This window comes from Oryctolagus cuniculus, chromosome 18 (genome assembly GCF_051225735.1).
Source record: "Oryctolagus cuniculus isolate XC-2025 breed Fujian yellow rabbit chromosome 18, ASM5122573v1, whole genome shotgun sequence".
Lineage (NCBI taxonomy): Eukaryota > Metazoa > Chordata > Mammalia > Lagomorpha > Leporidae > Oryctolagus > Oryctolagus cuniculus.
Genome location: NC_142884.1, coordinates 41783098 through 41808940, shown reverse-complemented (window position 1 = coordinate 41808940; position 25843 = coordinate 41783098). Strand labels below are relative to the sequence as shown.

Here is a 25843-nt window from a genome sequence, read left to right as displayed (position 1 = left end):
TTGCTACATTAGCAGGAAGCTGGAATTGGGAGCACAGGTCAGGTATCAAACTCTGATAAGGGATATGGAGGTCAAAATAGCTGCACAAAACGCCCACCAAGGAAGGCCGTTTTATCAGCTGATAACAGAAGTGTTGAGTAATGGAAGAGGTCAATGACAGAGATTAGGAGGCAGAACTCCACAGCACAAAAACTGTACTGTTTGATAAAATCAGTTATCCACTTCATGGGTGAGGAGACTGAAGCCCAGAACAGGGAAATGGCGAAGACTCACAGCAAGTCAGCAGCAGATCTAGAGACACGGACCAGATCCCTGCAGTGGTCTGGGGTTCTTCCCACCAAGTTAGGCTGCAGCGTCTTCCAGGCTGTACAGTGAAGTTTTCAGTGCACCACTCCACTCTGGAGTGAAAATGAATGTAAAAGATCCACGCATTGTTGTTACAGTGTGAAAGTCACCTAAGAAGAGTGCCCTTGATGGGGGGAGAGTATAAAACCCTGTTCTACTTCCTCTTTTGGTACTAGATGCTCATCCCAAGGACAAAAAGACTGAACTGGAAAGAAGTGCAAGGGTCAACTGTGGGAAGATTTATAGCTGTTGAATTAGATCAAACAACTACTCAGGCACCTAGTGGACCCTGGAATTCAACAAGCCTTTTCCTACATAAAGAGAGCCACTTCACTGAGTTGGGGCCAAACTGTGTGTGGATTCTCACACTCCTGACTGTGGAGGAGACCCTTTACCATCGATCTCAGCAAGAAAGCCTAGGGGTTTTATATATCATAGCTGAACAATTTTTTATACTAGAAATGCTCCTGCCCTCAACAGCTTGTTCATACATCCTGACACTATGGTTAGCACTAGAGATAGCAAAAAGATGGGTGAAACATATCCTTATTCTTCAAAAATTCATCATGTATAAAAGAAGACAACTATATATGGATTTCAGTAGAATAGTAAATATGTGTATACACACACACACACACACACACACACTTTATTTGAAAAGCAGAGAGACAAAGACCAAAGAGAAAGAGAGAAACATGTGAGATCTCCCACCCACTGGTTCTCTCCCCAAATGCAGCAACAGCTGGAGCTGGGCCAGACTGGGTTCTAGGCTGCTGAGCTTTGGCCTGGCCCAGCCCTAGCTGCTGCAGACATTTGGGCAGTCAATGAGTGGCTATAAGATCTCTGTCTGTCTGCCTCTCTTTCAAACAACACACAAAACATACATAAATTTTTCATAAAAAAGCAAAAGGTGATATTATAGTGTGAGTAAAGACAGGGAACACTGTGGAATTTTGGTGAGGATGTAACTCTCTTGGGGGGCATCATTATATCTGAGACTTTAAATAGGTGCATGCGAAGCAATGACTCAGTAATGAACACTACAGGCTGAAGGAGCACCATGTGAGAAGGCCCTGAGGTGAAAGGAGCTTGAAGTGTTCGAGAAACTGAGAAGAACAAAACAGACAAGCCAGACAAGAGATAAGGAGGAGAGAATTCATGCCCAATAGGGCACTACTGGAAACAAGGCATCTGGCTTTCATCTAGGTGGAGTGGAAAGTTTACTACACAGGTTTCAAAAACGTTAAAGCGTCACTGTGATTTACATGTTTAGGATATACTGTGGGCTAGGCCCTGCCTTTTAAATACTATTGTATTTATAAATACAATATATTTATATTATTTACATGAGGTGGTATAATGGAAGCTCTTGTTTTATTGTACATAGTTTGCAGAAGGTAGAGTGGACACCTGGAAATGAGTTGAAGCCTGCAGTTGAAAGATTATGATGACCTGAAGATGGTGATAGGAACAAAAAAAGAACAAGTGGAGGGGCCGGTGCAGTGGCGCACTAGGTTAATCCTTGGTCTGCTGTGCCGGCATCCCATATGGGCGCCGGTTCTAGTCCTGGTTGCTCCTCTTCCAGCCCAGATCTCTGCTGTGGCCTGGGATAGCAGTAGAAGATGGTCCAAGTGCTTGGGCCCCTGTACCCGTGTGGGAGACCTGGAAGAAGCTCCTGGCTCCTGGCTTCAGATCAGTGCAGTTCCGGCCGTTGCGGACAATTGTGGGGGGTGAACCAATGAAAGGAAGACCTTTCTCTCTGTCTCTCTCTCTCTGACTGTCTAAAACTCTACCTGTCAAATAAATTTAAAAAATTAAAAAAAAAAAAAAAAGAACAAGTGGAAAAGCCGTGGGTAGCAGGACTGACAAGACCAGATTTGGAAGGGGAGAAGGATTGAAGCAGGCAGAGGGATCAAAGGTTATTTTCATGTTTTTACAGAGTTTAAAGCAAGAGGGAATATTCAATACTCTCAAAGTTTTTGAGGTCAAATAAACTAAAATCTGAAAGAGGTCATCAGACCTATCAGTTGGGAGGTCATTAATCACCCTCTGCATGTGGCTGGAGTAGAGTGGCAGTACAAGCAGCCAGACTCACACATTACAAAGAGAGAGCGAGCTGAGGAAATGGCAATGCTGTGATGACTGTTTTCCTAAGATGCCTGAAAGGGAAGGAAAGAAAGAGAAAGAAACCCTTAAGACAGAACAACTGGGGATCCTTTTTTTTTTTTTTTTTGGCTTTTAGGGCAGGGGATACTTAACCATAATTACATATTAAAGGAAATAAATTAGTAGACAGAGAAGTTAAACTATAAAAAGAAGGAATGGATATCAATCATGGAAAGTGCAGGAAAATGGTGTAGGTGGATGGCGCGCAGTGGGTTAAACTACCATGCGACACTGAAATCCCATAGGGGCACTGGCTGGAGTCCCAGCTGCTCAATTTCCTATCCAGCTTCCTGCTAATGTACCTGCGAAAGCAACGCACCACACACGTGGGAGCCCTGGATGGAGTTCCTGGCTCCTGGCTTCAGTCAGGCTCCGCCTTGTCTGTTGCAGTCATTTGGGGAATGAACCAGTGGATGGATGCAGTATCTCTCACTCTCTCTGGCTTTGTAACTGCCTTTTAAATACTATTGTATTTATAAATATAATACATTTATATTTATATAAGTTTTATACATCTTTAACGAGGAAAAAAAAAAAGGTGTTGCTGGGATGTCTTCCTGCATCCATTATTGGAATACCTGGATTTCAGTCCTGGTTCAGCTTCCAATTCCAGCCTCCTGCTAATACTTGGTTCTCTGCCAGCCATGTGGGAAACCTGGATTGACTTCCTGGCTCCCAGTTTCAGCCTGGCCCAGTCTGGCTTTTTCAGGCATTTGGGTGAGTGTATCAGCAGATGAAAGATCTTTTTGTCTGTCTCTCAAATGAAATAAAAAAATAAACTTTCTTTAAAGTGGAGGGGAAAAAGTTGGGTGAATTAATGCCCAGCAATGGGATCTTTCTGAGCTTTCTGGAATTCAGAAGAAAAATTCAGAATAATTAGAGACAAGGATCTCAGCATGTACTAGAATCCATTAGTCTAATCTAAAGTTTAATAAACCCTTCTGTAAACTTAAGCTCTATCTCCAACTTTCAATAATTTTGACTTAATAAGTACAAGGGAGGGCTCATGTTGTGCTGCATAGGATTATTCATTCTTCATTACCACATTTAACTCATATTGGGCTGACTTTATAGTTTCTTCAGTTGCTGATTAATGATATGATCAGCAGAGTCATAATTAGTGTCCAGTCATCTGACCATGCTACAGGGTCCCTTTTAATCTATCTTCATAAGCCATCTGGTTCTACATCCCACAGGCTCCCAATGTATTTTTTAAGACTTTTTTTTATTTATTTGAGAGGCTAAGTTACAAAAGCAGAGAGAGAGAGAGATGGAGAGAGAGAAAAATGCTCTTCCATCCACTGGTTCAGTCTTCAAATGGCTGCAATGGCTAGGGCTGGGCCAGATGCAAACCAGGATACTAGAACTTCACCTGGATCTCCCATGTAGATGGCAAAGGCTCAAGTACTTGGGACATTTTCCACTGCTTTCAAAGGTGCCTTAGCAGGAAGCTGGATCAGAAGTGGAGCAGCTGGGACTCAAACCTGAGCTCTTTTGGAACACTGGCATCACAAGCAGCAGCTTAACCAGCTTGTGCCATGACACTGGTCTCTGGAAAATGTCTTAAATGAGGCTAAGGAAACAAAAAGATGCTCACAAAAATAAATGAGAACATTAAAATATGAATATTTGTTTAAAATTCATGGAGATTCATGAAATTTATTTTAAAAAACTCATGACATTATTGGAATTATATGAATATGTCTTTCTCCTAGCTTCTGAAATTGATTTTCAGCATGTGTCTTAGGCATGACATTTTTAGTTCAATGCTGTCCTTAAGAAGTACTGGCATGACTCATTTCACCTCTCTGTTGGAGGTTGCATTTTCAGGGTCTTTCTGGACTAGTCAGTTCTTCTCAGGCTACCTTGGAATAACTAGATTCCAGCACACCTTTCCCTGAGATCCAAATACCTAGGAGCTAAACTAGACTGCTATGGACCCACCACAAAAGCTTAACCCAACCTTGACCCTGGAGTGTTTTAGGATGTTCACTAAAGGAAATTCTTAGGATTCGGTAGCCTCTCGTTCCATCTGTCCAGAACCCTTAACAAAGGATTAGTAACTTGACTTTCAACCCTACCCGAAGATCTACCTCAACAGTCTGACAGAGGTGAAAAGATGATGTTCTAGATGCCCAAGAGGAGGAGAGAGATAAGGACACCATTATCTGAAAAGGCTCTTAATGTACAGATTTTCTCGGCTTAAAAAAGAACACAGAGACATTAATCCGAAGGGGAGATCAGTTTGGGTCAATAAGTGAACCATTCAGATGTCACTGCAGTTATTGCCTATATATAATGGATGGGATCCTTCGAAGAATGCTAGAATAGGAATGGACCATGGCAAAGAGTTTAGGCATATACCTTATTCTTATACTGTTCTTGCTAGTAATTTTATATAGTAGATAGAGAAAACTAGTCTATGCTAAGACAGACTTGTATACCAATAATTTTGATAACCTATGATATTAGTTGTGATACCTTCCTCTTCCTACCTAGATGCAGTAATTTGTATGGAATCTGTTGCTTGAATGTATTTCAAGGACTTCTTTTGTTTCTTTTTCTATTTGATCCAGTGAAGAAGCACCAATGTTTCAAGTACTACCATATATTTATTTATTTTACTTTTTTTAAAAATTATTTACTTATTTGAAACTCAGAGATACAGAGAGAGAGAGATTTTCCATCTGTGATTCACTCCCCAAATGACAGCAATGGCCGGGGCTGGGCCAGGCCAAAGCCAGGAGCCAGGAACTTTCTCCGTGTCACCCATGTGGGTGTAGGGGGCCAGGTATCTGGGCCATTTTCTGCCGCTTTCCCAGGCGCATTAGCAGGGAATTGGATGGGAAGTGGAGCAGCTGGGACTCAAATTGGTGCCCATATGAGATGCTGGCTCTGCAGGTGAAGGCTTAACCTTCTACGCCACAGAGCTGGGCCTTCCCATGTATTTTAGAAGATTGAAGTCAATGAAATGAAACCCTACATCAAGAACCAAGCTGCAGGGCTGCTGTTGCTTAGCAGGTAAAGCTGCCGCCTGCAGTGCCAGCATCCCATATAGGCGCTGGTTTGAGTCCTGGCTGCTCCTCTTCCCATCCAGCTCTCTGCTATGGTCTGGGAAGATGGGACTTGAGATCCGAAAGAAGCTCCTGGCTCCTGGCTTTGGATTGGCTCAGCTCTGGCCATTGCGGCCAACTGGGGAGTGAATCAGCAGATGGAAGAACTCTTTCTCTTTCTCCCTCTCCCCCACCCCCTTCTCTCTGCTTCTGCCTCTCTGTAACTCTCTGCCTTTCAAATAAATAAATAAATTTAAAAAAAAAAAAAAAACTGAGCTGCAAAATAACTTGTAGGAAAAGAATATAAAGAAAACACTGGAAATTTTGGCTGAAGCATAATAAGAGTAAAGATTAGATTTTCTGTTTTTCAAATGTTTAAATTGCAATAAAAGGAAAATTTAATGTGCTGCTTCAATTTTCAGTAGCAGAAAATGAATGCATAGAGGAACATATTAAAATCGACCTATTTGAGGTTCTAGGTTCTAAGTTTTTTTTTTTTTTTTTTTTTTTTTTAAAGTTCTGGATGCAACAGAGTGAAATCTGAGAAAGGCAATACACAACTAAGCTGTAGTTGTACCAAATTAAAACTATTAGTACACAGTGCTAACATTTTAATTAACTAAATTCTAAATTTAAAAAAAAAATTTCAAAATTAAAACAATGGCTTGTGTGTGTACCAAACAGTCTTGATCAGAACCATACAAAGAGATTTGAAAAATTTAACAGATTAAATCATCACTATTTAATTTTTTCTAAGTTGAATATAACCTAAAATATTTAAGCAAATGACTCCCTACTTAAAGGGCTAGTGCTTCCTTAATATACTTCATAAAGCCCCACAAGAGGATGGCCCAAGTGCTTGGGCCCTGCACCCCCACGGGAGACCAGGAGGAAGCATCTGGCTCCTACCTTCAGATCGGCGCAGTTCGCCGGCTGTAGCGGCCATTTGGGGGGTGAACCAACGGAAAAGGAAGACCTTTCTCTCTGTCTCTCTCTCTAACTCTGCCTGTCAAAAAAAAAAAAAAAAAAGCCCCACAAATTCAAACCATCTTTTTGCAAAACCACTCAACTATTCTATTTAACAAATAGAAATTATAAAAGGTTATAAGGTCAAATTCCATTACTCAAAAAAAAAAAAAAAAAACTGGGATGTTTTCCAAGTTATGAAAAAGACAAAGGAATCACAGAAAATGCATAGTGGTTTCATAGTCTACTTGGTAATAACTGATTGATAAGATAATGTTTGATAGATGCACACAAACCCAACAACATGCTGCATATGACTCACGTAGCTTAGTCATAACTAAGAGACTACAGGAACTCGGGAAAATGACATTAATAATGTAAGCCCTGTGCAGTAAGTGCACACTTTTCACTACCTTATATATTACCATGGCTCACCAGGCCATGCGTTAGGACACCTGGTCTCAGTCATGGGTCTGTACTTGCATGACCTCAGACGTACCACTTCTCTTTGAATCTGTCTCCTGCTCCACAAAATATGGTGATCTTATAATTTCAGGAGCATCCTCCTGAAATACTTTTGATATTCTACCACGTATGTGGAGGTTCAGGAAATAAACATAAGGGTATGGCAAATGATTCTGAACTGAGTAAAACAAAAAGAAATCAGCTCTTCTCTGTTACAGATCTGTGGGTAGCCTTGTGGCTTACACAGACATATACGATAAAACAGAAAACATTCCCTACTTTGGGCCAAGGTCTGTAATAACATTTTTTTTGGATTCAGTATGTTTTAGGAAGGAAAGTTTGTAGAATGTGATTTTTGTTTTCAGAATTTTTATTTAAGTGGAAATTTAAATTATTTTATACTAGAATCTCTTGCCTTATTTTCATTTCACTAAGCATTGTCATGGAATACAAGATCTTACATCTTGGAACAGAAAAGCATTAAGTAGATACAACTTCATGAAAAGCAATTTAGTTACATCAATAGTTTTTAAAATTCTACAATGCTGCAGTAAACAGTAAATCCCCATCAGTTCTTACTAGAATAAACTTCTAGAATAGCAATTATTACATTAGGCTGTATGGTAAAGGAAATTTCAATACAACCAAACAAGGAAGCATTACACAGACATTTAGACCAATATTTTGTAGCAATTATATAACAAAGTACTCTGAATGTAAATGAGTGTTAGTGAATATAAAACAATACCCAAAAGGCTAATACTACATGGTAAGAAAGCCATCATAGAACAATAGTAAAAATGTTGAAATATAATATTTCCCAAATGAGTTTTCAGGATTTTTTTTCTCTCTTCTGTAAGAAGATAATATAACTTATATAATAAGTTATCTGAAATGACACAAAAATAGCAACGATATTTAGCTAAGTGTTACAATGTATCACATATTTTGTTAGGAAGTTTACATACATTGTCATTTAATTATAAACCACTATGAGTTAGGAATTGTTATCCCTAATTAACAGATGAAGATAGTGAGACTTCGAGAAATTAATGAAATTGTCCAAGGTTGCACAGTTAATAAGCAGAAGGGACAGGTTTTATAGCTAGATTAGATAACATGAAGACATTATATAACTCCTTACAATTATTATTACATACATATATGGTATTCTTTAATACTTAGGAAAATAAAATTTTAGACATCTTTATCTTCAAAAAAGAAAAGATAATACTACTTCTTATCTATTAATTTGAAAAAGGAGAGACTAACACATATATATGTTTTTAGCTCAGATCTAAATAAATATGTGTGTGATTAGTACATACATACAAATTTTCATCCTAAATTTGGAAACTTGTGGCTTGGAAAATCAGCTCTTGTGGCTAAAAAGCATTCATTTCATATTGGCTTTTCTCCAATGACTGTCAAGACAGATAAATCTATTTTAATTGGCATACTAAATGTCCGGGTCTACTTCTCAGATCGAAAGCTTAGGTGTCATTGAGTGTGAAACTGAATTCTCTCAAGGGGGCATCAATATACATGATCCACTCTACCATGACAATTATGCCACAAATGTAAAATACTGCCTTAAGTAGTCAATCAATTTTTATTCATCAGCCTAATGGCAAAAACATCTGGGACACTCCAAGGACTTCATGAGAGAAAATCACTCTTCAGGGAACTAGGGGCTCCCCAACGCCCAAACCTCTGGTTTAGAAGAGGGTGATTTCTCATAACTTGGATTGTAAAATAAGGTAGGATTGGAACAGGATTAACTGATAGACCTTTAAAAAACTGAACAGATTCAATACAAGGAAGAAAAGGAGGTAAATAAATTCCAAGTTCATAAATTTATTCATATTTATGAATAAATGTGAATTTTTCCTTAGATAAAATGCCAGAAATATACATTCATTAAAATAATACCAGATCATACTATTTCTTGTATATCTTTATCCTGAACTATAAACCTTGATTTCTAACTTGGATCTATTTTTTCCCTTTTTCATTTCAGCCATGACTACAAGAAGTCTTCATCTTGTAGATTAAATATTTTATTACACATCATGCCTATTATTGGAACTTTTAATTTTAATAAGTTCAGTGGGTTAATTAGAATGATGTTATTAAATGTGTTTAAGCTCATTTTTTTTGACTTTCAATTAAACTTTTCTCAGTTCTGGGTATTTTTGATCAAAGCATTTAATTTTAATTGGTTCTGGTATAAATACCAGTTGATAAGGGACTCATTTCCCTTAAAGATTGCAGACATTATTACCTGAGGATAACCTCTGCATAGCTTTGACATATTCAGGCGAGGCTTTCAGAAGCACTTTTGATGCCTTGACTATGTTATTCTGTTTTATTAGGATAATCATGAGCACTTCTGTTCAGTACTTAAATTCACTCTCATGCTCGTAGATAAGTTGGACTTTTTTGGTCCCAAACACTTTCTTTGCCAAGCTACATTTCTACTTAATCCTTTGATTAAGCCATATGCAAAATTTTCTTAAATCCCCTAAAATTAATAAAACTTTAAAAACAGAATAGATTTGAAAGAAGAATAAAAAAGGGAAATAGCTATAGGTCCACATTGTGGGAGTGCTACACAACATATCTACTAAATTAGGAGGGGTTTATCACCTTTCTTGCATTGCAGCAAACTCAACTGCCTGAACAGATGGTCTTCCACCATTTAATTGCTCTTTAACTCACTACAATCTGGCTTCTGGGCACACTACCACACTAAAATTATTCAAAGGTTATCAATAACCTGTATCATGGAAGCCAGCGACAGAAGTGATAGTAGATTTACAAATCAAACCTAGCCAAATAATTTCATGGGTTAGAAAACTGCACTCTAGAGATGTTATGAGACCTTCCCCAGGTAACACTACAGGTGAATAATGCAAAGTTTAAGACCTGAACTTCTGCAGTGCTTTGCTGCTCCTCTCAGACAAGAAGGTAGTCAACCATCTTGAACTAGGTTCTCACAGCCAAAATTCTCCACACTTTCATATCCACAACACTGCTGTAACTTTCATGAAAGACTCCTTTATCCCATCCTTCCTAGAGCATTTTTTTACTCTACCATCTGCGTTATCCTATGTTGACAAAGAACTAATCCTCAGCCTGGCCTTCCAAGGATTGTCTGCTCCCATAGTTTTAATTTCCACCTTGAGCTATGTTCAATAGCAATACAACCTTTTTTTTTTCATTTACTACTGGCACCTCCTAAAGTACCATGGATACACTGAAAATATGAAAATAAAAATAATAACAATAGCTTACATTTATTGACTGTTAATAAGTTAGGAACTGTCCTAAACTCTCTACTTCTATTAACTCATTTAATCCTTACTCTGATTTTAAATATGAGGTCTTTTGATAGTAGAATGGCTTATTTATGAAAAATTCTGCTTCAAGAATAAGAAATTTTTTTCTCAAATCAGTTTAAAAATAAAATAAAGGGGAAAAACAATTCTTGCTGTCTCTTTCCAATTTTTATTTATTTATTTACTTATATTCATTTGAAAGGAAGAGAGAGAGAGAAATATCATCCATCGAGTGATCTGATACACTCCTCAAATGCCTGTAGCAGCTTGGGGTTGGACCAGGCTGAAGCCAGTAGCAAGGAACTCAGTCCAGGTCTTCCATGTGGGTGGGAAGGCCCAACCACTCGAGCAAACATTTACTTGCTGCTCCTCAGGCTGCAAATCAGCTGCAAGCTGGAATCTAGAGTCCAGGCAGAATTCAAACCCAGGCACTCTGAAATGGAATGTGGGCATCCCAAGTGGTTTCTTAACTGCTGTGCCAAATGCCTGCCTCTGGCTCTTACCTTTAAGCATGATAGTTTCAAGAAGAATTCCACAAACATGAAAAAAAAAAAAAGCATTAAGTGTGTTTTCTTATTTAACCAGGTATATTTGGTATTCTAATATACATACATCTCAAAATAAGGTTCATTTGTTACAGAACTCTAGAAAGTGACCCCCAGTTCCCAGTTGCTATAAATGAATGTCTTCTACAGGGTCACCTTATCCCCAGTGGACATCGGTAATGTAACACATAATGAATAACTGAAATGCACATGCTTACAACTTCTGGGACAATCAAGATTCTTCCAATTATGAGGCAGCAGCAAAAACTAGAAGCAAGTCTTTAAGATGGCAGAGGTACTGTAGTATGAACAATGAAAGTCTCACTTAATCAGATAATCAACATCAGAATTATCTAGGTAACAGAAAATTCTGATCCCCCTACAGGAACAAGATAATAGTGAAAACGGAGAAGGAGTAAGCACCCCAAGGTGTTTGGTAACCTTCTGAAAGAGTTCCCCTTTGGATAAAGAAGGAAATTCCTTATAAAATTATTAATTGTTAGATCTGTGGACTTAGTCTCATTTTAGCATAACAAGGAAGAAAGAAGAAATCAAATTATTTTAGCATGATGTATGCTGTATGCAAAGAATGTCAGCATACATTTTGTGCTAATGTAAAAACATGTTTGCATTTAATTTTTTTCAGATCATTTCCACAGGCCACTCAGCATCCTAAGACACAGGAGCAACTGTTTTCTTGTAATGAGACATTGGGCCAGACTGTGCAGGAAACCAGTTATTCCTTCTGCTAACTCTTTCACACTTTATGAAATCACTGGATAGCAGTCCCTCCTTCCTGTACTTCTTCAGTGAATACTTTCAAATGGGTTCACACCTGACAATTGTGTGAATTTGAAGACTCGCATTATCTATCTGTAAAATGGGTGCAATAACACCTCAGAAAAGTGTTTAAATCACGCATAATGCAAATAAAATGGTTTGCACAGTGTCTACAAACAGTGGGAATACAATCAACAGGAGTTATTCTTTTACATCTCTCATTTCCAATCTCTCACACTGATCAATACCAAACTAGTTTCAGAGAAGATAAAGAAGATGCCATATTCTCTATTCTAGGAACCTTTGCCAAGGGGCCAGGTATGTAAATCATCAACTATAATTGTTCGACAAGTGTTCTAACAGAGTGTATGCAAATGGCTATGGGAAAGCAGATTTAATGGCACAGCTTCCCAAACTACATGGCTTGTTTACAGGGGAGAAATTTAAAGGGTGGGACAATATGGTCTTTTGTAGACTTTGTTTTTCCCGAATCAAATGGCATAAGAAAGCAGAGGTAGAGGAATAGGCATTGTTATCCTATTTATAAGAGTAAAAGACCAATGAATAGTTTGGAGTGAATTATTTTCTTTCAAACCTTATCTTACTGGACAATATGAATACTTACAGTGTTCAATTTGCTTGGTTTGCACCACAAATATTTAATGAATATCCACCTTGCTCTAATTAGTGTTAGGCTTATTGACCAAGATTTAAAGATGCATTGAATACAGTAGGAGAAAAGGACAATTAGAAATAATAAGATAATGCTCAAGCATAGGAGGCAGGGTTCACGCTTCAGGTGCTTGAGAGGAAAGTGGGCACATACACTCAATTCACATTCCTCTTCAGACCTAGACAAAAGACCCTATATATATTAAAAGTAAACAGAATGAAGCCATAGCAATGAAAAGAGGGTTACACACATAAGATAGTTCAATAATTTCTAGTATAAAAAGAAAGCAAATGGAAATGCCAAAGGAAATCTATATAAAACACAAATTACAACACTCACAATATCACCAGAGTGCAGCAGCATAGGTGGGAGTTGACATACCAAGTAGAATGGCCCCAGAGAGACAACTCAGCTTTCAGGTCTGCAGTGCAAGTGGGAGACACGGGGAGCTGCACAGAAGGCTGCATCAAAGCCCACAGTGGCCAGTTCTATGCCCCATACAGGGAACCACATTGAAGCAGGGCTTTTCTACAAATTACTGAACTGGCTGGGGTATGTCAATGCTTCCAGAATCAGATAATAGCCTCCTCAAAGTAAAACTCTTCATATTCTGGCACTTGGCAAGGGTGATAAAGGTTTTATCTCTGACACAGAGTGAGGCAAGCCAGGAGACAATATTCCCAATCACATTTCCCTGGTGTGGTGGGGGAGGAGACTACTTTGGACACTGAGATTAACTAGGCCATTTATCACACTAATACATGATTGGACAACACGATCATATTCACCAGGTAGGTGACAAAATAACAAGCAAGAAGAAAGAGAAACCGCACACTAATAAAACACACAAAATTTCCTTTAAAAATGATACTTGGTGGGCCAGTGCCATGGCTCACTAGCGCTGGCACATCGGGTTCTATCCCTGTCGGGGCGCTGGATTCTGTCCCGGTTGCTACTCTCCCAGTCCAGCTCTCTGCTGTGGCACAGGACAGCAGAGGAGGATGGCCCAAGTGCTTGGGCCCTGCAACCGCATGGGAGACCAGGAGGAAGCACCTGGCTCCTGGCTTCAGATTGGCGCATCGCGCCAGCCGTAGCAGCCATTTAGGGGGTGAACCAACGGAAAAGGAAGACCTTTCTCTCTCTCTCTCTCTCTCTCTCTCTCACCATCTAACTCTGCCTGTCCAAAAAAAAAAAAAAAAAAAAAGATACTTGGTGAAAAGCAAACAATCATGATTCTGCCTATTGTGATGTATCTGGAACTGGAAAATTCTAGGAGGCACAAAATGTAACAGAAGTTTCTAGGGGCTGGAGGAAGGAAGGAAGGGGATGTCACTGTTTAATGGGTACAGAGTTTTTGTTAGGGATGATTAAAAGTTTTGGGTGTAGATAGTGGTGGTGGTTAAACAATCTTTTAAGAATATTTAATGCACAGAATTGTATACTTATGAATGGCTAAAATGTTAAATATTATGTTATATATTTTTACTCCACTAAAGAAAAAGAAAATATTTACTGTGGAGATTTAACAAATTATGACAAATGGATATTCATATACAAAGAAAGAAGGTGGACCTGTATCTCAGACCATGTAAAAAATTAACTCAAAATGAATCAAAGGCCTAAATGTAAGAGCAAAAATTGTAAAATTCTTTGAAGAAAACACAGGCATAAATCTCCATAACCTTGGATTAGGTAATGGTTTCTTAGATGTGACACCAAAAGCATAAGCAACCAAATAAAAAAACAGACAAATCAGGCTCCATCAAAATAAAAAACTCCTGTTTCAAATGATGCTATCAAGAAAAAGGAATGACAGTCTGCTGAATGGGAAAGACTATTTTCAACCATATAAAGGACTCATATCTAAAATATATAAAGAACTCTTACAACTTAATAATATAAAGATGAATTAAAAATGGCCAGTATCTGAATACATATTTTCCCAAATAAAATTATATACATATATGCACAAATTGCCAGTAAATACCTGTAAATTTACTCAACTTTAGCAACTAAGGAAATGCAAAATCATGAGATACAACTTCACACCTACTATAATGACTAAATTCACAATGACAGATAATAACAAATGTTGGCAAGAATGTAGGGAAATTGAAGCCTTTGTATGTTGCTGGTAGGATTACAAAATAGTGCAGCCACTTTGGAAAAATATCCTGACAATTTCTCAAATGTTAAACTAGAGTTAGTATATCATCCAGCAATTCTATTCTTGTATATAGAAAAATGACAATGTATGTCACACAATAATTTATTTCCCCCCCCCAAAGAAACCTTTTTATTTAAGGAATATAGGTTTCATGCATTTCAAAAGTACAACTTCAGGAATATAGTGATTATTCCTACCATATGCACCCCCCCACCCACTCTTCCAACCCTCCTCCTCTCTCTCTCATTCCCAGTCCCACTCTCCACTAAGATCCATTTTTGATTAACTTTTTACACAGAAGACCAACTCTATACTAAGTAAAGAGTTCAACAATTTGCATGGAAAAAAAAAACAAAAGCAAAAAACTGTTCCTCAACAGTCGAGACAGGGCTGTTCAAAGTCACTGCATCTTGAAGTTAATTTCATTTTTTATTAGAAACTTAATTAACTTTAAAGAAGCACCCAAGAATGACACATCTTTTGCGAGTACTTAGACATAATTATAACACAACTCTTAGAGGTCTTGCATGGGAAGTTAGTGCACAGTGACTTCTGTTGTTAATTTAACAATTAACACTCTTATGTATGATGTCAGCATACATCAAACATCAAACATCACAGCAGTATTATTCAAAATAGCCAAGAAGTAGAAACGATCCAAATGGCCATCACCTGATGAATGGATCAGTAAACTGTGGTATATCCATACAAAGGAATGTCATTCTGCCAGAAAAAGGAATGAAGTACTGACATCTGTACTACAACACAAAGGAACCTTGAAAACACTAGCCTAAGTGAAAAAGGCCAGTTATAAAATACCATATATTATATGAAACTATGTATATAAAATATGCAGAAGAGGCAAATCCAAATAGAAAGTAGATTAGTAGTTTCTTTTTAAAATATTTATTTATTTAAAAGGCAGAGTTACAGAGAGAAGGCAGAGTTACAGAGAGAGGGGGACAGAGAGAGATTGATCTTCTATCTGTAGGTTCACTCCCCCAGATGGCTGCAACAACTAGGGCTGGGCCAGGCTGAAGCTAGGAGCAAAGAACTCCATCTGGGTCTCCCAAGTATATGGTAGGCACCCAAGCACTCGGGTCATCTTCCACTACTTTCCTAGGCGCAGACTCAAACTGGCACTTATGGGATGCTGGTGTTGCAGGCAGAGGCTTAACTGAGTGTGGCACAATGCTGGCCCAAGATTAGTAGTTACTTAGCACTGGGGTAGGGTAGGAGGGTTGGGGGAAAATGGAAAGTGACTGTTAGAGGTAACTGGATTTCTTCATGGAGTGATAAAAAGGTTCTACAATTGACTGTGGTAAATATACTAAATACCACGCAAAATCACTTTAAATCAGTGGATAGTATGACATGCAAATTATATATCAATAAAGCTACTATAAAAATAAATGCTCAATAAATGATAGTCATTATTGCTTTAAAATTACTCTGAAGGAAAAAAGACAAGTCAGAGAACAGAAGAAATTTTTCATTTTGACTTATGGAAAGATTTATGAAGATAAATTAACCATGAAACAATTGGAAGTAGGAACAAGATGGTTTAGACTGATAGCTATTAAAGGAATAGAAAGCTGGAGAGAAGGGTGCTGCACTGGCTGGAAGCCTCAGGATCTGAAGAATAACAATGCAGTGAGAGTAGGCAGATTCCACATATGCTAGGCTGGGAGCAGAGGACGCCTGCAGCACAGACAAGAGGTCTGTTCTCTTGGGCAAAAGGACTGGGAAAGGACAAGGACAAGGACTACAGAGGCCACATGGGAGGCTCCCACCCAGCTCCTCAATTGAGGTACGGGTGCCCAGTCAGCCTTCAGCAGCAGCTGTAGAGTCCCAGAGTGCCTCTGCTTCACAGCCCAAGTACTGATGGCTCAATACACTCCCAGCATCAGCAAAGCTATCTTAACCACATGGTGCTCTACAACTCAGGCATCTACCTGTGGAGACCCAATTTCACCTGCCTGGAATCAATGACAAGCCTACCCAAACCCTGCTCCACACCAGTGGCACCAAGTGGGTCCACTCCTCTGTGTTAGCTGAACCTGGCATCTTCTGGCCTTGCACTCAGTGACATAAGAAGAATCAGACCACACATGGTGGTTACTTACAGAAGAACACAAATGTGACAGGGAGTTTTCTCATCTGAAACTATGAGAAAATGGCACAGTTTTTTTTTTAGCATGAACTAAAAGAATTGTAAACCAAGCAATTTGTGTGCAATAAAACCATCTTTCGGCCGGCGCCGTGGCTCACTAGGCTAATCCTCCGCCTTGCGGCGCCGGCACACCGGGTTCTAGTCCCGGTCGGGGCGCCGGATTCTGTCCCGGTCGCCCCTCTTCCAGGCCAGCTCTCTGCTGTGGCCCGGGAGTGCAGTGGAGGATGGCCCAAGTGCTTGGGCCCTGCACCCCATGGGAGACCAGGATAGGTACCTGGCTCCTGCCATCGGATCAGCACGGTGCGCCGGCCGCAGCGCGCCGGCCGCAGCAGCCATTGGAGGGTGAACCAACGGCAAAAAGGAAGACCTTTCTCTCTGTCTCTCTCTCTCTCTCACTGTCCACTCTGCCTGTCAAAAAAAAAAAAAAAAAAAACAACATCTTTCAGGAATGAAGGCATGTTCAGACAAAGGAAAACTAAGGAATTTGTTGACAGCAGACCTACTCATGCATAATGTCTAAGGGAAGATCTTTAAACAGAAACAAAGTGCTAGCGGGAGTCTGGACATTCAGAAAGGAATGAACAGGAGAATGGTAAAAAGTGAGAGACGCATATAGACTATTCTTGACACCATGAATTTTAGATTTTATTTACTTATTTTATTTATTTGAAAGGCATAGAGACAGACAGAAGACTCCTAGCTTCTGGTTCACTCTTCAAATGCTGAGCTGGGTTAAGTCAAAGTCGGGAGCTGGGAACTCAATCCCACATGAGCGGCAAAGACCCACTATTTGAGCCATAACCTGCTGTCTCCCAGGGTGTGCATTAGCAGTGAGATAGAATCAGGAGCGGAGCTGGGACTTGAACCTAGGCACTCTAATATGGAATGCAGGTGTCCCAAGTAGTGTCTTAACTACTATGCCAAACAGCTACCCCAATGGATTTCTTTAACTGAATTTTATGGTCTAAGCAAAAATGTTCATAAAGTCTTACATGCTAGTCAATGAATGTAGAGGAAATAACAAGGAATCTTCAAAAAGTGCGTGGAAATTGACTTATGTTTATTTTGGTGCGAATTTTTTTTAATTCATAAATAGTTTTCATCAAACATATTTTCCATGAACTCTTTGAAGATCTCTCACACTTAAATGTTCAAGTAACCCACAAGATGTCCTACACTGGGTGAGTAGTTAAAACTATGGTACAGCCCAACCACAGAGTACAAGTCAGCAATAAAAGGAATAAACCACAGATGTATGTCAAATTTGAAAGAATCTTATGAAAATTATGTTGAGTAAAAAAAGCCAATCCTAAAAGGTTATGTATAAGTCTATTTACATAATATTCTTTTTATATTTTTTTTTACTTCTTTTTCTTTATTTTTCTTTTACAAACCCTTCTGTCAAGGGCTAACTTTCAATAGATCGCAGCGAGGGAGCTGCTCTGCTATGTACGAAACCCCGACCCAGAAGCAGGTCATCTACGAATGGTTTAGTACCAGGTTCCCCATGATCTTGTGTTGTGTGATACATAATATTCTTGTAGTGACAAGATTGCAAAAATAAACAGAAGGGCTATAACAAAAAGCTAAGGTTTCCTGAATGTTATTCTTATTTAAAACAATCATATATGATTATAGCAAAAATATGACTAATCATACTAAATACAACTAAAATTATAATTTTTATTTAAAATGGAATCAATAATAAAATTCAGTCTTTGCAACACATATGCACACACACAAACAGAAAAAAAATTTGAGAGAAAGTAGAAACTAACAGGATGATGAAGTGTTTTTGCATGCCTGAAGCCTTGGGCAATGGTGTACCAGTCTGCCCAGAGAGTCTGTTCTAAAAATATGATTTACTGTGAACATGGTGAACACCTAGATTTTTCTCTGAGAGGCTGGTGATTAAATAATTGAGGTCAGTCATGGAGAGGCTGCATGCCTATAAGACTGACCCTTAATAAAAGCTAGGGACAACCAAGCTTGAGCAAACTTCCCTGGTTCACAGCACTTGCGTGCACTGTTATACATCATTGCTGGGGTCGTTAACTGCCTCTCATGAGACTCCACTGAAAGAGCACACTTGGAGGCCTATGCCTAGTATCATCAGGACTTGCCCAATATGCTTTTTCCCTCTGCTGATTTTATCCTAGTCTTCCACCCTAATAAACCCTACCTGTAAGTGAAATTGCTTCTGTATCCTATGAGTCCTCTAGTGAAATGTCAAGGCTAAGGATGGGCAAGAGGACCTCAGACACTCTCCTTCAAGGGTGGGATCTTTTCTCATTTTCAGGAATTATCTGTACTTTACTAGTCTATTCACTTTCCCAACATCAGGCAGGGTTTAAAGCATCTAGTCAATACCCACAGATCAACCAATCAAAACTTGGACCTGGTACGTCATGACTGAGGGTCCACTGACACCAACATTTGTAGCAGAGGGCTGCACATCTGGGCACAAGTCTGATCCCTCTGTTGCATCAGTCTACTTTACTCGGCCTCAGTAATAGACACGGACATGCAAAGTCATGCTCACTGCTTGAAATGAATGGCAGAGGGGCCAGCACTGTGGCCTAGTGGGTTAAGGCACTGCATGTGGTACCAGCATTCTCTATGGGCACCAGTTTGAGTCCTGGCTGCTCTACTTCCAATCCAGCTCCCTACTAATGTGCCTGGGAAAGCAGTGGGGGATGGCCTGTGTCCTTGGACCCCTGCACCCATGTGGGAGACCTGGACAAAGCTCCTGGCTCCTGGCTTAGGATTGACCCAGTTCCGGCTATTGTAGCCATCTGGGGACTGAACCAGTGGATGGTAACTCTTCACTCTATCTCTTTTTCTGTAACTCTGAGCCCTTCAAATAATAAATCAATCTCTAAAACAAAAAAAGAAAAAAGAAATGGATGAGAAAGCGGTGAGGGAGTCTCATCATTTTATATGCCACCACAACCAAGCTGCCAACAGGATAGGGCATGTCAACTTCCAGCAGTATTCTTTCTTTTTTTTCCCCAAGATTTATTTATTTATTTGAAAGGCAGAGTTACAGTGAGGCAGAGGCAGAGAAAGAGAGAGAGAAAAAAGTCTTCCACCTACTGGTTCACTCCCCAGATGACCAAAACAGCCGGAGCTGCACTAATCTGAAGCCAGGAGCCAGGAGCTTCTTCCCGGTCTCCCACTTGGGTGCAGGGGCCCAAGGACTTGGCCATAGCAGAGAGCTGGATTTGGAAGAGGAGCAGTGGGGACTCGAACCAGAGCCCTTATGGGATGCCGGCACTGCAGGCAGTGTCTTTACCCTCTACACCACAGCATCGGCCCCCCAGCAGTTTTTCTACTGTGAATCTTGCTCATCACCTTCCACTCAAAAACTGTATCCAACACTGCACAGATGTAACCTGCCATGTGGCTGCAGGAGAGGAGTCCCTGTCCTTATTCCAGAACACTTCTCTTATCCAGGATGTGGCTCCACTTGGGAGGCATGCCACAGATCACTTAGTAGCAAAATTAGAAAATGATTTTGATTTAAAAAGTACATGTAGAGTGAATTCTCACTCACTTGAAATCTGATAAGCTTTGAGTGGGAGAGGAAGAGTTCCAAGTTATACTGTATGCCAAAAATTACACAGAACTTTCCTTACGTGTCAAGCATGAAGTAACTGAGATTTTCTTAACCATCTGCCTATAAAATGCTTTGATGTTCTTTGGCTTCAGTCCCATATTTCAAGTCTGTGAACTATTACTTTATTTCCTAGAAAAGGCTTTGAAGCTTCACCACCCTACAGGAGCAGGGAACATGTGTGAAATGCTATGTAAATGACAGACACTAGTCTTAAAATAGCTTTAGAGTCAGAGCACTGGCTAATATGAAAATAGATGCATTCCCTATTTTACCAAGTCTTCATGTACAACTGAATATCTCAAGACTATACATTTGCACTATACTGTAAACTGGGTTAACTTAAGAGCCAAGTCTTACTTGAAAAGAACTTCCAGGTCAGTGAAAATTTTCTATTATATATTAGAACAGAGATTTTATGTTCTTGAGAAAATCATAACATTTATTTACAAGTCTCTTAAATCATGTCTTGTCTACAAACCACTCAGAGTGTTTGCAGAGTTCGTTGAAGACCAACAAAGGGGTCAGAGAAACAGTGTGACAGAACTCAACAGAGTTGTTGGCTCTCCTTTTCTAAGACAAGCAGTTACTGCTGTGTGCATGTGTGTTTTCACATGTGATATTAGAGGAGCATTTCAACTTGTAAGTGTACCCCTAAGTGCTGATGCCATTCTTATCAAATGCATGTTAACTGCTTGGAATCCTAGGCACACACTCAGGCTCATTCCCTTTCTCCTCAGGCAGTTTACACAATCTAAAACACTTTCATTTTAACAGTGCTCATTACTGCTATCATTTAATACTTGAGGGTTTGTTCAAGTCAACATCAATCTTGCTGATACTGCAAACACTTATTTTGTTGACATAACACAGTCTGAATCTATAGGTATTAACTGCAAGTATGTACAAACTATTCCCTTCCCTGACATGTCACCACCACGTGCTAAGATCAACCCTGTCCGTCATCAGTCCCGTCACAGAAACAAAGCAGAAGAAAGAAATGAAGCGCAGGATCTTTCACAGCATCCCACTCTCTTCACTACCAGTGCTGTCTCATCTGTCCTTCTGCCACCCCATGCACTGCGTCCTTCTCAAACACAGTTGGCACCTTGAACTTAAATATCCTGAAGGTGGAACTATTTACCCAGAAGCTACCTTATAGAATGTAATGATTCCTACTTCCTCATTAACAAGTAGCCCTTTAGCACAAGTAAATCCTAATAAAAGGGAGAGAATCCTTTCCCTCAGAAGTGGTCCCAAAAACACATTTAGAATAAAATGTCCCCCCAGTTAAGTTGTAAATGTCTTTGAATGAGTCTAAGTTAAGAAATGCCATACTTCCTTACCTGATTGGAATACCTCATGCTCACATTACGTTGATTCTGTAATGGCACATACCGCTGGACAGGATCAATGTCTTTGGGACTGATTAATTCATCAGCTAAAAAATAAGAAAGGAAGTGATATTATCAAAAATGCATTTGCCAGGTCAATGATCTGAATAGACATTTCTCATAAGAAGGTATACAAATGGCCAACAATGATATGAAAAATGCCCACATCATTAATCATGACAGAAATGCAAATCAAAACCACAATGAGATATCATTCACCCCGGTCAGAATGGGTCAGAATGAGTATCCAAAGAGACAAAGCATAACAAATGCTGACAAGAATGCTGAGGAAGGGGAACTCTCATACATTATTGGCAGGAATGCAAATTAGTACAGCCATTATGGAAAAAAGCACGGAGTTTCTTAAAAAAAAAAACTGGAAATAGAACTATTACATGATCAAGCTATCCCACTACTGGGAACATATCTAAAGGAACTGAAATTAATATGTCAAAGGAACATCTTTACTCACATGTTTATTATAGTACTATTCACAACAATCAAGACAGAATCAAAATAAGTGTCTACTAACAAATGAATGGATGAAGACAATGTGGTACATATCACATATAACATAGAATATTATTCAGCCATAAAAAAGATGAAATTCTGTCTATGTGGCCAAATGGATAGAATGGGAAGGCACTATGTTAAGTAAGTCAGGCATACAAATATTGCATGTTCTCCTTTACATGTGGAAGCTAAAAACTTGATCTCATCGAAGCAAACAATAGTTACCAGGGCCTGGGAAAGTGGTTGGGGGAGGGGTAGAGTGAGGACAGTCAATGGGCACAGGGGTGCAGTTGGATAGAAAGAGTAATTTTTAGTGTTCTACAGCACAGTAAGGTAACTGTGGTTGACAACAGTTGAATATGTCAAAATAACTAGTAGAGACAATTTTGAAAATTCCCACCACAAAGAAATGATAAACGTCTAAGAAGACAGATACATTAATTACCCTGGTTTGACCATTACACACTGTACATATATACTGAAAAGTTACATTGCTGGTGCTGGCATTGTGGCACAGAAGCAAAAGCTGCCAACTGCCATGCCAGCTTCTCATATGGGTGCTGGTTAGTGTCCCAGCAGCTCTGCTTCAGGTCCAACTGCCTGCCAATGTCCTGGGAAGAGCAGCAGAAGATGGTCTGGGTGTTTGGGCCCCTGTCACCCACATGGGGGACTCAGATGAAGCTCCTGTTTCATAGTTGTGATCATTTGGAGACTGAACCAACAGAAAGATGTTCTCCCTGTTTCTCCCTCTCTCTTTCAAATAAATAATCTTAAAAAAAGGGAGAGAAGATTACATTGTTCCCTATCAATCTGTACAATCACTATGTGTCATCAAAGAATAAAAATACATTTAAAATATCCAATTACACAATACTAAAACCAACTATATCTCATGGACATCTATAGAAAACTCCACTTGGGGCTGGCATTGTGGCGTAGCGGGTAGAGCCACCACTTGTGTCACTGGCATCCCATACAAGCACCAGTTCGAATCCAAGACGCTCCACTTCTGATTCAGTTCCCTGCTAACGTGACTGGGAAAGCAGTGGAAGATGGCCCAAGTACTTGGGCCCCCGCACCCATGTGGCAAACCCAGAAGAAGCTCCAGGCTCCTGTCTTCGGTGTGGTCCAGCCCTGGCCATTGTGGCCATTTGGGGAATGCACTAGCAAATGGAAGACCTCTCTCACTCTTTTTGTAACTCTAACTTTCAAATAAATAAAAATAAATCTTCAAAAAAAAAAAAAAAAAAAACCTCTACTCAACAAGAGCAGAATATACAATTTTCTCAATGCACATAAAATATCCCCCAGGTAATAAGATATTCTAGGTCATAAGAAAAGCCTCAATAAATATGAAAGGATTGAAACAATAAAAGTTTATTTTTTGACAATGGAGTACAATTTGAAAGAAATAAGAAATTTTAGAATTTCACTAGTATGTATCATTAAATAACACAGTTCTAAATAATCAATGAACACAATAGGAAATAAAAAGGTAAATTAAAAATATTTTATTTTTGAAAAAGATTTATTTATTTGAAAGAGTGACAGAGACAGGGAAAGACAGACAGACAGACAGACAGAGTGTTTATCTATTGGTTCACTCCCCAGATGGCCTTAGCAGCTTGGGCTGGGCCATGCCAAATCTGGGAGCCTAGAACTCCAATTGGGTATCCACACGTGTGGGAGGGGCCCAATTACTTGGGTCATCATGGGTTGTTTTCCCAGGTGCATTAGTGGTTAGCAGGATCAGAAGGAAAGCAGCTACGACTTGAACCAGTACTCTGATAGCGATTCCAGTGTCACAAGCAGCAGTTTCACTTGGCACACAGTGCTGACCCTAAAAATATTTTGTATTGTACTTTCTTGGTTTTTTTTTTTTGACAGGCAGAGTGGACAGTGAGAGAGAGAGACAGAGAGAAAGGTCTTCCTTTGCCGTTGGTTCACCCTCCAATGGCTGCTGCGGCCAGCGCACCACGCTGATCCGATGGCAGGAGCCAGGTACTTCTCCTGGTCTCCAATGGGGTGCAGGGCCCAGGTACTTGGGTCATCCTCCACTGCACTCCCTGGCCACAGCAGAGAGCTGGCCTGGAAGAGAGGCAACTGGGTCAGAATCCGGCGTCCCGACCAGGACTAGAACCCGGTGTGCCGGCGCTGCAAGGTGGAGTACTTTCTTGTTTTTAAGATAATATTTATTTACTTACTTAATTTGAGAGGGAGAGAAAGATAGAGAGCCCCCGTCTAACTGGTTCCCTCCTAAAATGTCCACAATGGTTGGGGCTTGGCCAGGCTGAAGCTGGGAGCTAGAGATTCATTCCAGGACTCCCATGTAGATTGAAGGAAGCCAACAATTGGAGACATCACCTGCTACCTCCCAGGGTCTGTGTTAGCATACAGTTAGCATTGGAAGTGGGACTGAAATCCAGGCACACTGACATGGAATGTGGGCAGCCCAACCAGTGTCAATCAAGAGGCCAAATGAGTTCTCCAATGTACTTTCTGATGATACTGAAGATAAAACATACCAGAATTTATGGGATATTGGTAAAGTAACGCTCAGAGGGAGCTCATTAGTTATGCAGAATGTAGAAAAAACCTACTTAAGCAGGGTCGGGCCTGGTTAGTACTTGGATGGGAGAAAAAAAACTATAGAGTGTATCAATGAAGTCAAAAGTAGGTTCTTGAAAAACAACAAAAGTCAGAACACTTCAGCTAACTAAAGAAACTAAAGCAGGAATGAAAGTGAAACATTGCTACCAACTTTAGGGATTATAATAAAATAATATCGGCAAATATGTGCAACAAATCAGAAATGGACAAATTTCTATGAAGACATAAACTACCAAAACTAACAGAAGAAGGAACAGAAAATATGAATTGATCTGCAACAAGCAAAAGGACCGAAACAACAAAAATAAAACCAGCCTTTCCCAAAGAATTTTAAAAACAAAGGAAGGAAAACTTCCCAACTCATTCTAAGAGGCCAGCATTATTCCAATAACAAAATCAAAACATCACATATACAGAAATTATAAACCAAAATATCTGATGAATATGGACACAAGAATCTACAACAAAATACTAGCAAATCAAATCCAGTAACATATAAAAGAGCTTAATACCTAACAACCAAATATGATCTCTCAAACAAATGCAATGACGACTTCACATCCAAAAACTAATTATTATAATACAATAAATCAATAGAATAAAGTACAAAGATCATCTCAGTAGTCACAGAAAAAGCATTTGACAAAATTTGACATCTATCATAAAAAAAAAAAAAAACTCACCAGACTATGAATAGAAGCACATTTCTTCAACCTGATAAAGGGCATCTATGAAAAATCTACAAGTATCATGCTCAGTGGTAAAAGATTGAATACTATTCCCCAAAGATCAGAAACAGGAAAAGGATGTCCATTTGTCTCCACTTATGTTCAAAATTATAATGGGGCTTCAATAAGGGAATTTAGGAGAAAGGAACAGCAATAAAAGGAATCCAGAAGGAAACAAAGAGGCTACAGTAGTTACAACAGAGAGGTATTGGCCTGAGGACAGACGTACAGATCAACAGACTAGAACTGAGCATTCAGATAAACTGTTACATATAGTTTTTCACAAGGGTGCCAAAAAATCAATGGAG

The 25843-nt window shown here is 39.4% G+C and overlaps 1 protein-coding gene across 18 annotated transcripts in view; it reads right to left on the bottom strand.

Annotated features, from left to right (window-relative positions):
• The window catches only part of PHKB (phosphorylase kinase regulatory subunit beta), a 226063-nt gene that overhangs the window by 67290 nt on the left and 132930 nt on the right, over nucleotides 1-25843 (bottom strand). For all 18 annotated transcript variants that reach the window (XM_008248369.5, XM_008248371.5, XM_089318649.1 and 15 more), the window contains 1 exon segment: nucleotides 21637-21731. In XM_008248369.5, the coding sequence (XP_008246591.3) occupies nucleotides 21637-21731 (95 nt within the window).